Raw genomic sequence first — 12927 nt, 5'->3', positions numbered from 1 at the left:
CATACAAAACTCATCGTGAAATCATGTCACATTCCTGCCTTTGGCTCTCATTCTTTCCTCATTGTTGATAAAGCGTTATACATGAAAGACACTCATGATGTTACCTCTCATGTTTAGAGCCCAAGTTGATGCAATTGAGGTTCCTGAAACCAATTCACGGCTGCTAGATGGGCAGAAGATGGCAACCCAACAACCCACGACCGCCCCAATCGCGACGTGGCACAAGTTCCAGATCCAACTGTGTGGTATTTCCGGGGGTTGAATTGTTTCGGGAAATTTTGACTATGATTGTGCGCTGAGCGATATTAGTCAGTTGGGCGTATACTTGCTGGCTTGCGCTAGATGGCAAGCACACCGCAGGGAGACGGTGACTTACTCCTTCGTTCTGTTGAACCACCTCTGCAACCTTGGAAAGGCGCTCATTATTGAGCCAGTTAATGTTGCCAAAGCTGTAGATAGAATCACCAGCTTGCAATCCGGCCTGGCTAGCAGGACTTCCGGCCACAACAGTGTTTACCTTCGCAAATGGTGTTAACCCGCCCGTACCGGCCGCTGATGAAGTAGCTTCGGAAGGCAAAGGGATGGAGCCGTTTGTATTTCTGGTGGGGAGTGCGTTGTTTGTTGCGCTCTGAAGCCCAGCGAAATGAGAGTGAATGCCTTTCTCAATCTCGGTCATGACCTCTTTATGATCGTAACGAAGTCGAATTATTTGTGCTCGGATGGTACGAACTGAACCAGTCTCAGCGGCCATCGTACTGGCAAGGAGGGGGTTTCTTACTTTGTGCAACATCGATATCATCGCGCGGAAAGCCGTCAAATGTCGTTAGCGAGGTGCTCATATTAACACCGTGCTAGTAGACGAAATATAAGTCAGTAATTATGATCAGGATTGGCAAAAAAGGTCAACAACGTCTTTCACTCACAGAGCCAAGTACACTGCTCAGAGCTGATAGTTCTTCTTCGATTCGTTCCTTGTGTTTCATCAGGTCGTCCATGGATAGCTTCGAGACATCGCGGGGAACCCCTCCGGACATAGATCCGGAGGATACAGTCGGGGCATGCAGATTGTTGGCCATGGGTATACCCATTATAGAGGGGTCTAGAGCATGATTCAGGCAGTCGAAGTGATGGTTATGGGTGTTCTTGAATAGTGAGGGATTGGTAGCGGGCGGGGAAGTCTGTCGGAGTTGGAGAGAATCTGAAAGATGATCTGGGGAGCGATGCTTGGCATGCCCGCTGTTTCTTACAAACCAGATACTATTTTCACCTTCTACCCTTCATTCCACCCTATATCTTATTTATTTCAAAGATTGAATACGGGATACGGTCAAAATAGCAGGGCCAGGCATGCCTTTATAGCCAATTGAATCTGAATGTGTTTCTACTTTAGGAGACCGCAAAATGTTGCTGGAAGGCATTCAAGAATTAACGGTCTATCATTCGATTTTGGTGATATTGTACGGCCACAAATAATTCTGCAATAGAGTCCAGTATATAGTGGCCAGAAATGTTATGTTTGACCGAGGATACTCTTTCAATACCTTCGCAGGTGTCGAGGAGTAGGTTGACCCAGACACGCCTCTCTCACTCCTTCCCGTTCTATTGTGTTGATCAGCCTGATCGTGACTTCCGACCCGCTATGTGAGTATTATCTCAAGAAGAAATCCTTTTTCTTATCGCCGAGCATGAAAGTTTCTGTCCAGTGACTTTGACTGTGTTTGACAAAACGCACCTCAACTTAGGATGGAGTTGTCCATCGATTCGCTCGTTATCTTGGATCCAAATTCCAGGGAAGTGATCCCTGAGTCCGATATCGTCCAAACTAATTTCACCGAACCGGATGATGAGAAGCTCCAGTTTCAAGACTGCGTGGAAACCACCAGTAGTATTGATCGAGTTCCTTCTGACCGAAGTCCGATTTCCTCACCCTTCAAACGATGGGTGAACAGTCTACGACCTAGGAAGACGTTTGAACCACAACCATATATTGAAGGCTGGCAGTGCACTTCCCAGGAAAATGGCGGGCCAAAGTACCTCTCGCCCCACCAAGGTTCTTTGGAACAGCAATGGGAGAAGAGCTCTGGCAAATCCTCCCACCTAGGCACCATCAAGACCGCAACAATGAGCATTACGAGTCAGAGTGTTATCAGATCAAGGAGAACTACACAGAGCACCACAAATCAAAGCAAATCTGACATCCGGAACTCAATTGATAGCCTGAGGCCGACCTTGACTACTTCAATTGATGAGGAGGCTCAGACCCGTGCTACCAAACGACGGCAGGTGCTCCAAGAGATCATCACAACCGAGTCTGATTATATCTTCGACCTGAAGGCTCTTACGAATGTACGTACCATAGCTCTCTTATATTTGCGCGCTTTCCGAGTTAATGTATATCTGCCTCTGTAGTTGCTCTTGATGGTATCAGCGCGTCCCGAAATATACTACAATGTCCAAAGCATCCGTGAAGCCCACGAGAAGTTCCTTAATCGGGTTAAGAACCTGATACCGACGTATAATCTTTCCCGGATGCAGATCGAGCGAGTAATGCGCCCACACGCCGTTGATTTGAGTGCTAGGGCTTTCCCTGGCCGGTCCCTGAGAACGCAAAATCTAAAGGTGTTAGTTGATCGCCGCCTGAAGGAACTAGCTTCAGAGGCAAATGAAGCTCTCATAGTTGCTCGAGAGATTGGATGCTTGGTACGTCGCTTGCCCACTTTCGTTCCCATTCTAATACTGAGCCTCGACTGTAGTCAAAGTCCTTCATATACTACAAAGAGTTCTGTGAGAACTATGAACTCTTAGCTGAGGATGCCTCCATTTTACGCAAGTCAATTCGGAATTGGCCAGGTTTTGAACAAGGTTTAGAGGCTTTGACGAGATCAACCGCATCAATAGAGACACGTTCACTCTACGACAACAAATCGTTATGCCTGAATGATATCCTTATCAAGGTTCGTGTCGTATGTCCATCTGTTAATTATAAGCCCTGGGTCTCACTAACTCAACTTTAGCCCGCCCAGCGTCTCTGCAAATACCCGCTTCTTCTTCAAGAGCTGTTAAGATGGACTCATATTCAGGATGATCCATCTGCGCATGACGAAATCCGCCGGGTTTTGGGGAGTGTCCGCGACCTCCTTGCGGAGATCAACGACGCCACCTCGACCACACTAAACAGAAACCTTATTGAGAAGACTTTCTTCCTCCAAGAAATGCTCGATTTTAAATCCGTAAATACGCTGCCCATGCTTGAGTAGGCAAGATACGGCTAACGCTGTACTGATAGATCGCCACTGTCGATATTTATAAACAGCTAGGACCTATGACCCTTTGTGGTGTATTGCACGTTACCTACCGAGCGTCTACTCAACCCAGACAAGTAACTGGAGCCTTCATGGTATGCGTCTTATTTAAACATCATTTCTTCCTCGCCAGAATGAACGACGAATACCGAAAACTTCGACCACTTGCCTGTTTATACATTTCCGACATGAGAATAGATAGTTTAACGAATGGAAAAGGTATGTCATATAAGATATACCAGGCGGTTTCCTCGTTTACTAACGCTCTCATAGGTTATGATTATTACTGTGTATTTTCCTGGAAGTTATTGTTCCAGCTTCGTGAAGAGAAATTTGAACTTGTCCTGAGTGCTTCGTCTGCAGCGGAAGAGAAGCAATGGAAGACGGGCATCCTCAAGTCTGTGGCAGCATCAGTTGATGTGCCGAATGCAATATCGTCAGAACAGCGGAGGTGCTCATTCCTAGCCCTAGACGTTGTGCCAGAGGAGGAAGTTCCGGAGTTTGTGCCTCAACTATCACGTCGACCTTCACTACAAACTCTAGGCACTATAGGCATGCAACGAGCCCGTTCCAACTTACAAGCAATAATAATCCGGAAGACACATTGCCCGCACAAGCACGGCCAGCCTCAACAGATTGATGGTGAACTAGAGCGCTATAGAATTCCTTCTTTCGTCTCGCAGCCCTTGACATTCATGGCCAGAAGACAAGATAGGATCCGTCTAGAGCGCGCCATTCTGCACATTTACACTCGGGATGCACTTCCATACCCTGGTATGTTTCTAGCAACGGGAGAACTGTTGTTCGGGTCGAGTTCGATAATGAGGCATCTAAGCCTCCGGTCAAAGCGATATAACCGGTCTAGCTCCATAAACCTACCGGCCACTTTGCAAAATATAAGTGAACCACAAGTAATCGATGAGGCTGACGAAAAAACACAAAAGCCGGACAAGCGAAAGAGACGGGATGCATCAGATTTCAGCCATAGCCTGGACCATGAGAAGGGCTGGACCATGCACAAAGATAGCGCCCTGCTCTTGGGCCGTTCCAAGACGATGCGGGTGAAAAATAGCCCTAGGACCAGTTATAATCCTATTTTGCAGCCAGCAGCTAAGGTAGATAAGAGCCCCGAAAGTCCAGAAGTCACTCTTCCGCGCAAGGGTATCTGGTCAATATTCAACTCCATGTCGTTGCGACGATCAAAGAAGAATGCCAGCTCGAATCTTGGTGGAGTGTGATGATGCAACATACTTGTGGATTGGAAGAGTCAGCGGCGGAGCGTAGTGGGCTATATGGAATGATGTTTTACTCCTCTAACGGAGCCCTCTAATACTCCATATGTATGTAATGGTACACCGTACGTGGTCGTTGTGGGGATGAGAAGGGGCACCTCAATATTATTAGACTTGGCGAGACGTAATGAGGCATTGAGACCACCACAAGACCGAATGAAGATGAGGGCAAGTCTCCACACGAGGACACATAACAAGGCAACCAGAAAAGGGAAAGAATGACATACTACTACAGAGCTCGGATCAGTTCTGTCAACAACGAGAACCTTCGGAGGATACCGATGACGTCGAAGGTGCTGATGGCATTGCGGGCTGTATTGAAGCACCACAGGCACCTATAGAGGGAGGTATTGGGGAGAATGGAGCCAATTAGTCCAATTATCTCAAGAGAAATAAACCCCTGAACATCGAAAACTCCAGTCTATCGTCAACTGCTGCTTAGCCTTCGTCAAACAAGCTGAACTCGCCGAAGCTCACAACACCCTGGTGACGTCACCAATACTCATCACGCCAGCAGCTCGAGACCTCCACTCCAGCTCTTTATATACCTCACGCGACACCCCTCTTCTCTCAATTCCTCATACTCTCTCTTGATCATCTATCTCCCTCCATTGCATATACACCTAGACATATCTCCAACCAAGCTCTAAACTTTGTACACTACAAATACACATACACTCACCACAATGCGCGCCAACGAGCCCACCAACAAGATCTTCTACAAGGGCAGATCCGACGACTTCATCGTCTTTGTCGAGGACGCCGCTACACTGAAGAACTGGAAGAACGACTCCTCAATCCCCCTCTCCGACGTCATTAACGGGTGGAAGATCTTCGTCACTCACAAGTACGTCTCTTCAACTCCACTTCTGCATGCAGCACACTGCAGGGACAAGAAAGAAATAGAAGGAGAACAGAACAATACTAACAGAAATGCAGACACGGCTCCCAAGGAGTCCTCGACGGCGCTAGCAAAGCCAGCCTTGAGAACGAATTCGGCACTCACAATGACGAGGAGTGCGTGAAGAAGATCCTCGAGGGTGGGGAGCTGCAAGGGTATACTGTATGTGTCATCTTCCCCGCTTCTGATGAATCCTTCTTTATTTGAATTGGATCTTGATTGGCTTGACCTGCATTGGCGAGAACAAATGATGCTGACCATGACTGCTTGCAGCAACGAGAACGAGGCGGTGATACCAACGTCCAGAACGGACCCCGTGGTGCTGGTGTTTAAATCTGATGGCTGTTAGCGGAGCGGCTTCTCTTTTTTTTTTAACTCTTTTTTTTATTGCATGATAATGGATGAATGGGATGGCTCTTGATGCCGTGGGATTATACTACCACACTTTATCTAAGGCGTTCATATGAGCCTTAGATTGACAGAAATGAAATGAAATGATATGAAAGGAAGGCTTTCCCAAAGAATAATATAACTATCTATATATCGTAGGGATCTCTGGCTATAATTTAGGTTGTAAATAATCTAATTTGGAGCCTAAGCCTGATCTTGAGCTTCGGCTTGACCCTGAAGGGCATTACTACCCTGAGCCTCTCGCCTACTCACAACCCAACTCCCCAACTCATTCCACACAGCCTGTTTCTCTGGAATCGACATCGTCGCAGCCAGCCCGCTGGTCGTAGTAGCCACAAACACAGGCGCGCCGTTCCACTCTTCACTCTTCCCCATATTCTCCGACTGATCCTGCCAGCCATACCGAAACTCCTCTTTCCGAATCGCCCTCCCCTTCCGCGCCCTCCACACAGACTCCCATATACTCTTGCCCACCAGACACACCGCCTCGGGTCTCTTTGCAGCAACCTTGGCCTCGAGCACGGGCACACCGGCGTCCATCTCCGCTTTGCTGAGCATGCTCGCGTCGCGCGTGGCTCGCTCGACGATGTTCGTGTTGCCCACGTTGTATAGCTCTGGGAGCTTGTAGGTATCTGAGGGTGGGTGTCGGATTGTGGTTATTCCCGACCAGTGGAGGAGTTTCCAGAAGAGGTTTGAGGGGTGTGCGTATGCGAAGCCTGTAGTGCCGGTCATGATGCCTGGATTCACGCCTACGAGGAGTAGGGTGAGGTTCTCGGGGATTGTGTCTCTGAGTAGGGAGGTCGGGAGAGAGGAGGGGGAGGATGTCATGCGGTGGAGGGAGCGGGAGCGGGAGCTCGGTCGTCGTTTGGGTGTACTTGGGAGGGCTGGGGTTGAGGTAGACTCGGAGCTAGATGTGTGAGAGGGTGAAGCTGAGGTTGGTGTTGTTGTTGATGAGCGGGATTTGGAGCGGGTGATGCGGCTGGGGGTTGTCACGTCTGATGATGACGGTGACGCTGTAGTCGTTGAAGATATAGGTCCCCTTCTTCTTCGCTTGGGCGTCGTTTGAGTGTCGATGATAGTAGTATCTAGTTGGCGTTTTGTCTCCTGGGTTGAGGAGCTTGTCGTCTCCGAAACGTGTACATACTGATTCAGGACACCGTTGAAGCTCGTAATCTGGTTAACGGGAACATCGTTGTCGCTGAAATCGGAGCCGCTTTCCTTTATCGCCTCAGAAATTTGTGCCTCCATGCTCTTGCTGCTTTGCTTGGTGAGTTGGATGGCGGATTTCGGGACCTGTGATAGACTGTTGGGAAGGTTAGCAGTCACGATGTGGTTATTTATTTGTTTTGCCGGAGATTCTGCCACGTCTCATGAGGAATTCGTCGGCTAGAAATCTCGTATTCAAAAAGCTCTGGGCTTTGGTTGCTGCAAGACTTTCAACCAAACTTGGGATCAACACGATGGCAAATCACGTGGATTAAGGCACCCAGGCAGAAACATCATCTAGCCATCACTGGTATTACCTTCAGTGTAGTTTGAATGGGAAGTTTTATTTAATCATACGCAATACTAATTCATACCATTGTCAGTATTATTATCTGCTGCACGTCTCATGCACCACTTGTGGAGGCGGCCGGATTGCGGTGCATACTCAAAGAAGCCACCAATTCTATGCTCGTCGATCTTCAAACGCCCGTCAATAGTAGAGGATCAGAGACGGAGATAGTGCTGGCCATTGAAATCTAGACTGGGATCTAGCCTATAGCCGAATTGGATGTTTTCCCCGATGAGGAATTAAGCTGTTTGTGTTGTTCATAATTCATCATTCATAGGCAAGGGCCCTCGTAACCCTAATGACCCAGCGCTTCGGTTATAGGGAGCATGCACGGCACTACTGGTTAAGCTTAAATGGCCACGAACCGGGTTCAAACTTGTGTATTTATTGGCTTGGACTTCTTGTTCACCCGTTGGTCGCTACCTTCACTTCGTTTGCTAGACTTCCTTGATACTGAAGGGCGTCAAACTACACGGCGTCAAACGGGGATTAAATAGGCCTACAATGCCCAGACCATTTATCCATCTTAACCAAATCATGCCCCAGCCTCCTGCTGAGTCCATTTCTAACAAGCAAGATGGCGTTGCTACTTTCTGGACAGACTCCGAGATCCGATACAGAAATCACCATTCATACTATTACGGACCCCGAGAAAGGCATCGCAGATGGCAACTTTTCAAGCGGATACTCTACGCCCACGTCTAGCTCAAACGAGTCCTCACAGGAGAAGCTAGATCAGGATATCGTCGATTGGGATGGCCCCTATGACCCAGAAAACCCCGTTAACTTCAGCGGCCTGGCTAAGTTCACCAGTGTTGGTATTGTCAGCACGTTGACATTCACCACCCAATTGGCATCATCAATGCTCGCTCCTGGTGTACCGGAGCTCATGGTGGAATTTGGAAGTTCAAGCACGTTGCTGGCTTCGTTTGTGGTGTCGGTGTATGTCCTAGGGTTTGCTGTTGGGCCGCTGGTCCTGGCTCCTGGATCAGAGCTTGTGGGAAGGAAGCTTGTCTATGACATTTGCAATGTCGGATTTACTGTCTTCTCTGCAGCCTGTGCAGTCAGTACGAATATGGGGATGCTTATTGTTTTTCGGTTTTTGCAAGGCTGTTTTGGCTCTGCGCCAATCACCAATGGTCGGTTTTTTCCTCTTATTGTCTTGAAATGCACTGTGTCCATATGCTAATACTGGAGCTCATAGGAGGCGGTACAATTGCAGACCTCATCATCCAAGAGAAGCGTGGAGGAGTCCTTGCTCTGTATGCACTGGGTATCTTCCTAGGCCCCGTCATCGGCCCTGTAGCAGGAGGATATCTCGTGGCTGCACACGGCTGGCGCTGGGTATTCTGGGTCCTCACCATCATCGAGGGGTCTCTTACTGTGCTCTCCTTTCTCTTCCTCAGTGAGACATACCCACCGGTGCTCCTCAAGCGCAAAACACAGCATCTCATCAAAAAGACACGCAACACCAACCTACGCCCAAAGTGCGACAATATCAACAGCGCCAGCCGACCCCCCTCGCAGCTCTTCATCCAGGCAATTGCCCGCCCCACCAAGATGCTTCTCTTCTCACCCATAGTATCCGCCCTCTCCATCTACGCAGGTATCCTCTACGGCTACCAATACCTCATGTTCACAACATTCACCTCCGTCTTCCAAACCCAATACCACTTCCCAACCAAGTCATCCGGGCTAAGCTTCCTCGGAATCGGAATCGGAGCGCTGCTAGGCCTTTTCATAATCGGCATCATCTCTGACCGGATCGTCAGGGCAAAATCAAAACCAACCCCGTCTTCCCCATCCAGAGCAACCATGAAGCCAGAATACCGTCTCCCTCCGCTACTCATCGGCGCCTTTTTCACCCCAGTCGGGTTGTTCCTGTATGGCTGGGCGGCCGAGTACAAGATGCATTGGATTGTGCCGGAGATTGGGACCGCGCTGGTGGGCGTGGGCAATGTTGCTGCGTTTGTGTGTATAATGGGCTATGTTATCGATGCGTTCGCGGTGTATGCGGCTAGTGCGCTGGCGGCTATTATGGTTGTAAGGAGTATTATGGGTGCGTTGTTGCCGTTGGCTGGGCAGAGGATGTATGATGTGTTGGGATTGGGGTGGGGGAATAGTTTGTTAGGGTTTATTGCGGTTGCTTGCATTCCGGTGCCGTGGGCGTTGTTGAGGTATGGGGAGAGAATGAGGATGAGCTTTGATGTGAGGAGGTTGGAGTGATCGATGATAAGAGGGAAGGTGGTGGAAATATTTCATGTACTTGTGGTGGCTGGGATGTTGGATAGATAAAATTTACTTTTACTTTAATTTGGAGAATAGAGAAAACCATTAGCTGCTGGTTGCCCAGCTTTAGATGGCTTCTACATATGCATAAAAAGCACCTGCCCTCTCCTGTATCCCATAAAGAGCCCTATTCCGCAAGCTTGCCCTAGATTAACTGCGCACCCGCTTTTGTCCGCCAAGGGCGATAAGACTCGGGCATGTCATGTCTATTTATGAATATTTGGATTGCGACGAGGAGATATCTCAGGTAAAGTTGGTAATAGTTATTAGTTTCATCGTGGGTATTATGTCTAAATATGTAAGTCGATGTAAATGCAAGAAGCGCTACCAGAGCACAGGTCCCAAAGTCATATCTAAACGCCGCGTAATATAATGCAACACTATACTTTCGAAGGTATCCGCCTGGGTAACGTCCAAGGTTCAGCACATATAACCTAGATCGAGGATCTGTCAGCCAAATATCTCTCAGCACTAAAGTCCAAGACACCAACTCACCTCGCCTTCACTATACGCCCAGAAGTAAACCAAGATCCCAACGAGATAGTATATCGCGGCATTCGTGCCTTGGTATATAAGCGCCGCCAGAATCGAGCTGAGGGGATAAAGTAGGAGGCGGAATTCGATGCTGCGATGTGGCATTGTGCCGGCGAAATACTTCAACGGCCATTCCCATGCGACGCCGAGCAGGCCCATTAGGAGATTGAGTATTTGCAGAACGGGTACTGGTTTGACGGCGCCATCGAGGTTCTTTGTCCAGGTGTCCCAGAATATTTTCGGCCAGATGAAGGCTTCGATTGCGCTACCTATTTGGTCTGGGGTTTGATTATAAGCGTTAGACTCCTGGTTTGGCTAGAAGCGGACTTTGGTGGTGTTATACGTACAGACTGACGCTGTGAGGACTATGAGGCGAGCCCAGTGGTTTTTGATAAGCCTACCCATTTTGGGTGGAAATGGGCTTGTTGTGAGGAGGATAGTCTTCGGCACCTTCGTCCAGCGAAAAGTACGTGTCGTAGAAGTAGGCTTGTTGGAGGCGTAAAGAATTGAGGATTGGGAGCTTGTATTTCAGTCGCTTACTTCGTTGAAGAATGTCGTTCGCAAAATCGTCGTCCAATGTGACATCGCAGGTGGAGTCGCCAAACTGTTGTTCTTGTTGAATTCCGTCTATCTTCGTGGCTTGCAATACTGAATCAATGAGATTCAGTTTCGCCAATATCACATTCCGGCCGAGACCAAACGGAGAGGGATCGTGCGAAGATGGCGTCTGGTATCATGCCACGCTCAGGCAGATTTGTTCCGAGGAAATGATTGTGGGAGGAGAGCGGGTTACATAGCTTTGCATGGCAACGAGGCGGCATGGCGCCTTGCCTTTTGTCATCCATGATAGGTTTGGGAAAGGTTGGACGCTTTTCGCGCACAAGGATTCTAAGCTACAAACCAATCAGGCGCCAGGAACTGGTCAATGGCCGGCGACCCCGCTTGGCTTCTTCAGAGCGCGAAGGTCAAAAATCAATGATTGGAGAGGGGCAGCAACAGATGAACGAAGGCATCCCCAGCCCGGCGCTTAGGGGAGTGACGAGAGCCAGGAGCAGAGCAAATCGGCGTCGAGGACAGCGGGGACAGGAAAGATTGACTGCATTAGTTCCATGCACGAGTGTGACGAGTGGAGAGATTCTCCAACAGATTCGCGGGAAGACGATCTAGCGGCCCGCCGGGGTCTGGCCGTTTAGGCCGTCTGATTGATCAGTCGCAATGCGACGAGAGCAAACTTCTGAGGCCTGAAGAATCAGACTCAATGCCCATGAAGCGGGGAACGCCTGTCGTTCAGGCGCATGTCCGCACGGGTTTCTATTTGTGTCTTCTGGGTAGTTTCAATATGCCGGGTCGATCTTGCAATAATGTTAAGTTAGGCTCCTAATAACAACAATAAGGGGGTTGGTACGTGGCATCTGCTGATTGTGGTTACGTCTTTCACGCACAGAAGGGATTCCTTCGTCAATCCGATTGTTCTCTGTTCAAGAAATCGGATCTTATCATCTCGCTCGTATTCACCGTCTTTTCAACGTCGTCCGTGGCTGACCCATCTTTGGAGTCATGCCTCACGGGATCAATGCCCACTTCGGCAACCACGGATTGATTGTGACGAGATTGCAGAGCCAAGGTGATACTTTTTCTGAAGATTTTCAAACCCCTCACACCAAGGACCAACTCGCAATGTAGCTTCAACGAAACGATATGCGTGACTTCGGAGATGATTTCTGCTTAGGCCTAGTCCCTGAAGCTGCGAGCTATATTTGGTAGCAACCAAGACCTGCAAGCCTGAGCTCAGTAGTAGCCTAGCAGGAGTGTCTTTTCGGAACTTCTCTTGTTTGTGGGGAGGACGAGAACTTGGCAATACGATGGCGAGGTTTTGGGTGGGAACGGCGCTTGTAGGATCCCGCTTATAGGGCAACGCCCGGACAAGTCGCAGAGGCTCTCGCGAATCACTGAGCTGAAATCGTGAATGGGTGACATGACAAAGATGCAAATATCTTCAGTATACCAATCATTGTAGTTTCCAGCTTCGTAAATTCTTCTCGAGCCACATGGCGTGTTCGTTTTAGTCTCACAAGGATAGGAGAAACACGACCGAAGGTTGACAGAAGGCAACACCAGCCTGCTTCTGCGTTATGTCCAATCGCTAGATATGACGAAAGTGCCTGACTCGACCAAGGTTCGTGGCTGGTTGTGATAGCATCCATCGCGCATTTCCCCTTCGCTTAGTCGGACAAGTAGGGCAATAGTCACAAAACAACCATCGAATGATGTCGTCGTATGTCTCCGGTGGGAAACGCCGCATTGACTCGGGGGAGGGTCATATCATATGAAGGTTTTGAAGCGTTTATTCAATCATCATCGCCAGATCGAGAGATCCGCTCGACAGGAGAGTTGGATGGGCTTGCAGAGACCGTTGATTCGTTCTGTCCAATAAATGAACACGATCGCAATAAACCCTTGTCAACAATAGAATATCTTAGCGCCGTTGGCGTACCAGGTTGCCAGTTCCTTAAACTCGCCTAAGTGTTGCAGAGTTGCAGACGCTGAACCTCATCTCGCAACCGGCGCCTTTCCCTTTTCTCCCCCTCCTCATCTCTCCTCATCTCTCCATTCTCCCCTGCAAATCACTACGTACCACATCGC

General features: G+C 49.0%; 6 protein-coding genes across 6 annotated transcripts; 3 read left to right on the top strand and 3 right to left on the bottom strand.

Moving 5' to 3' along the window:
* Window positions 1-163: 163 nt before the first annotated feature.
* Window positions 164-1088, bottom strand: NAS2 (putative 26S proteasome non-ATPase regulatory subunit Nas2; the record flags this gene model as incomplete). The annotated part of the gene is made up of 4 exons (XM_041703925.1): window positions 164-295; window positions 377-729; window positions 779-851; window positions 924-1088. The coding sequence occupies 4 exons, from the start codon at window positions 1086-1088 to the stop codon at window positions 164-166; spliced, it is 723 nt and encodes a 240-aa protein (XP_041556562.1).
* Window positions 1089-1507: 419 nt separating this feature from the next.
* Window positions 1508-4540, top strand: APUU_40811A (putative Rho guanyl nucleotide exchange factor; the record flags this gene model as incomplete). Its single annotated transcript, XM_041703924.1, has 7 exons — window positions 1508-1641; window positions 1743-2346; window positions 2410-2700; window positions 2754-2963; window positions 3015-3230; window positions 3287-3521; window positions 3576-4540. 7 exons carry the CDS (start codon window positions 1508-1510, stop codon window positions 4538-4540), a joined length of 2655 nt encoding a protein of 884 aa, XP_041556561.1.
* A 740-nt stretch (window positions 4541-5280) lies between these two features.
* Window positions 5281-5828, top strand: APUU_40810A (SBDS family protein; the record flags this gene model as incomplete). Its single annotated transcript, XM_041703923.1, has 3 exons — window positions 5281-5441; window positions 5534-5657; window positions 5769-5828. The coding sequence occupies 3 exons, from the start codon at window positions 5281-5283 to the stop codon at window positions 5826-5828; spliced, it is 345 nt and encodes a 114-aa protein (XP_041556560.1).
* A 261-nt stretch (window positions 5829-6089) lies between these two features.
* On the bottom strand, window positions 6090-7154 carry APUU_40809S (mismatch-specific DNA-glycosylase; the record flags this gene model as incomplete). Its single annotated transcript, XM_041703922.1, has 1 exon — window positions 6090-7154. One exon carries the CDS (start codon window positions 7152-7154, stop codon window positions 6090-6092), a length of 1065 nt encoding a protein of 354 aa, XP_041556559.1.
* An 884-nt stretch (window positions 7155-8038) lies between these two features.
* APUU_40808A (MFS transporter) lies at window positions 8039-9687 on the top strand (the record flags this gene model as incomplete). The annotated part of the gene is made up of 2 exons (XM_041703921.1): window positions 8039-8600; window positions 8666-9687. The coding sequence occupies 2 exons, from the start codon at window positions 8039-8041 to the stop codon at window positions 9685-9687; spliced, it is 1584 nt and encodes a 527-aa protein (XP_041556558.1).
* A 443-nt stretch (window positions 9688-10130) lies between these two features.
* On the bottom strand, window positions 10131-10689 carry APUU_40807S (uncharacterized protein; the record flags this gene model as incomplete). The annotated part of the gene is made up of 3 exons (XM_041703920.1): window positions 10131-10184; window positions 10246-10562; window positions 10632-10689. The coding sequence occupies 3 exons, from the start codon at window positions 10687-10689 to the stop codon at window positions 10131-10133; spliced, it is 429 nt and encodes a 142-aa protein (XP_041556557.1).
* Between the last annotated feature and the right edge of the window lie 2238 nt (window positions 10690-12927).

The sequence above is a fragment of the Aspergillus puulaauensis genome, chromosome 4, assembly GCF_016861865.1.
Source record: "Aspergillus puulaauensis MK2 DNA, chromosome 4, nearly complete sequence".
NCBI lineage: Eukaryota > Fungi > Ascomycota > Eurotiomycetes > Eurotiales > Aspergillaceae > Aspergillus > Aspergillus puulaauensis.
This window is presented reverse-complemented; position numbering and strand designations above follow the sequence as displayed.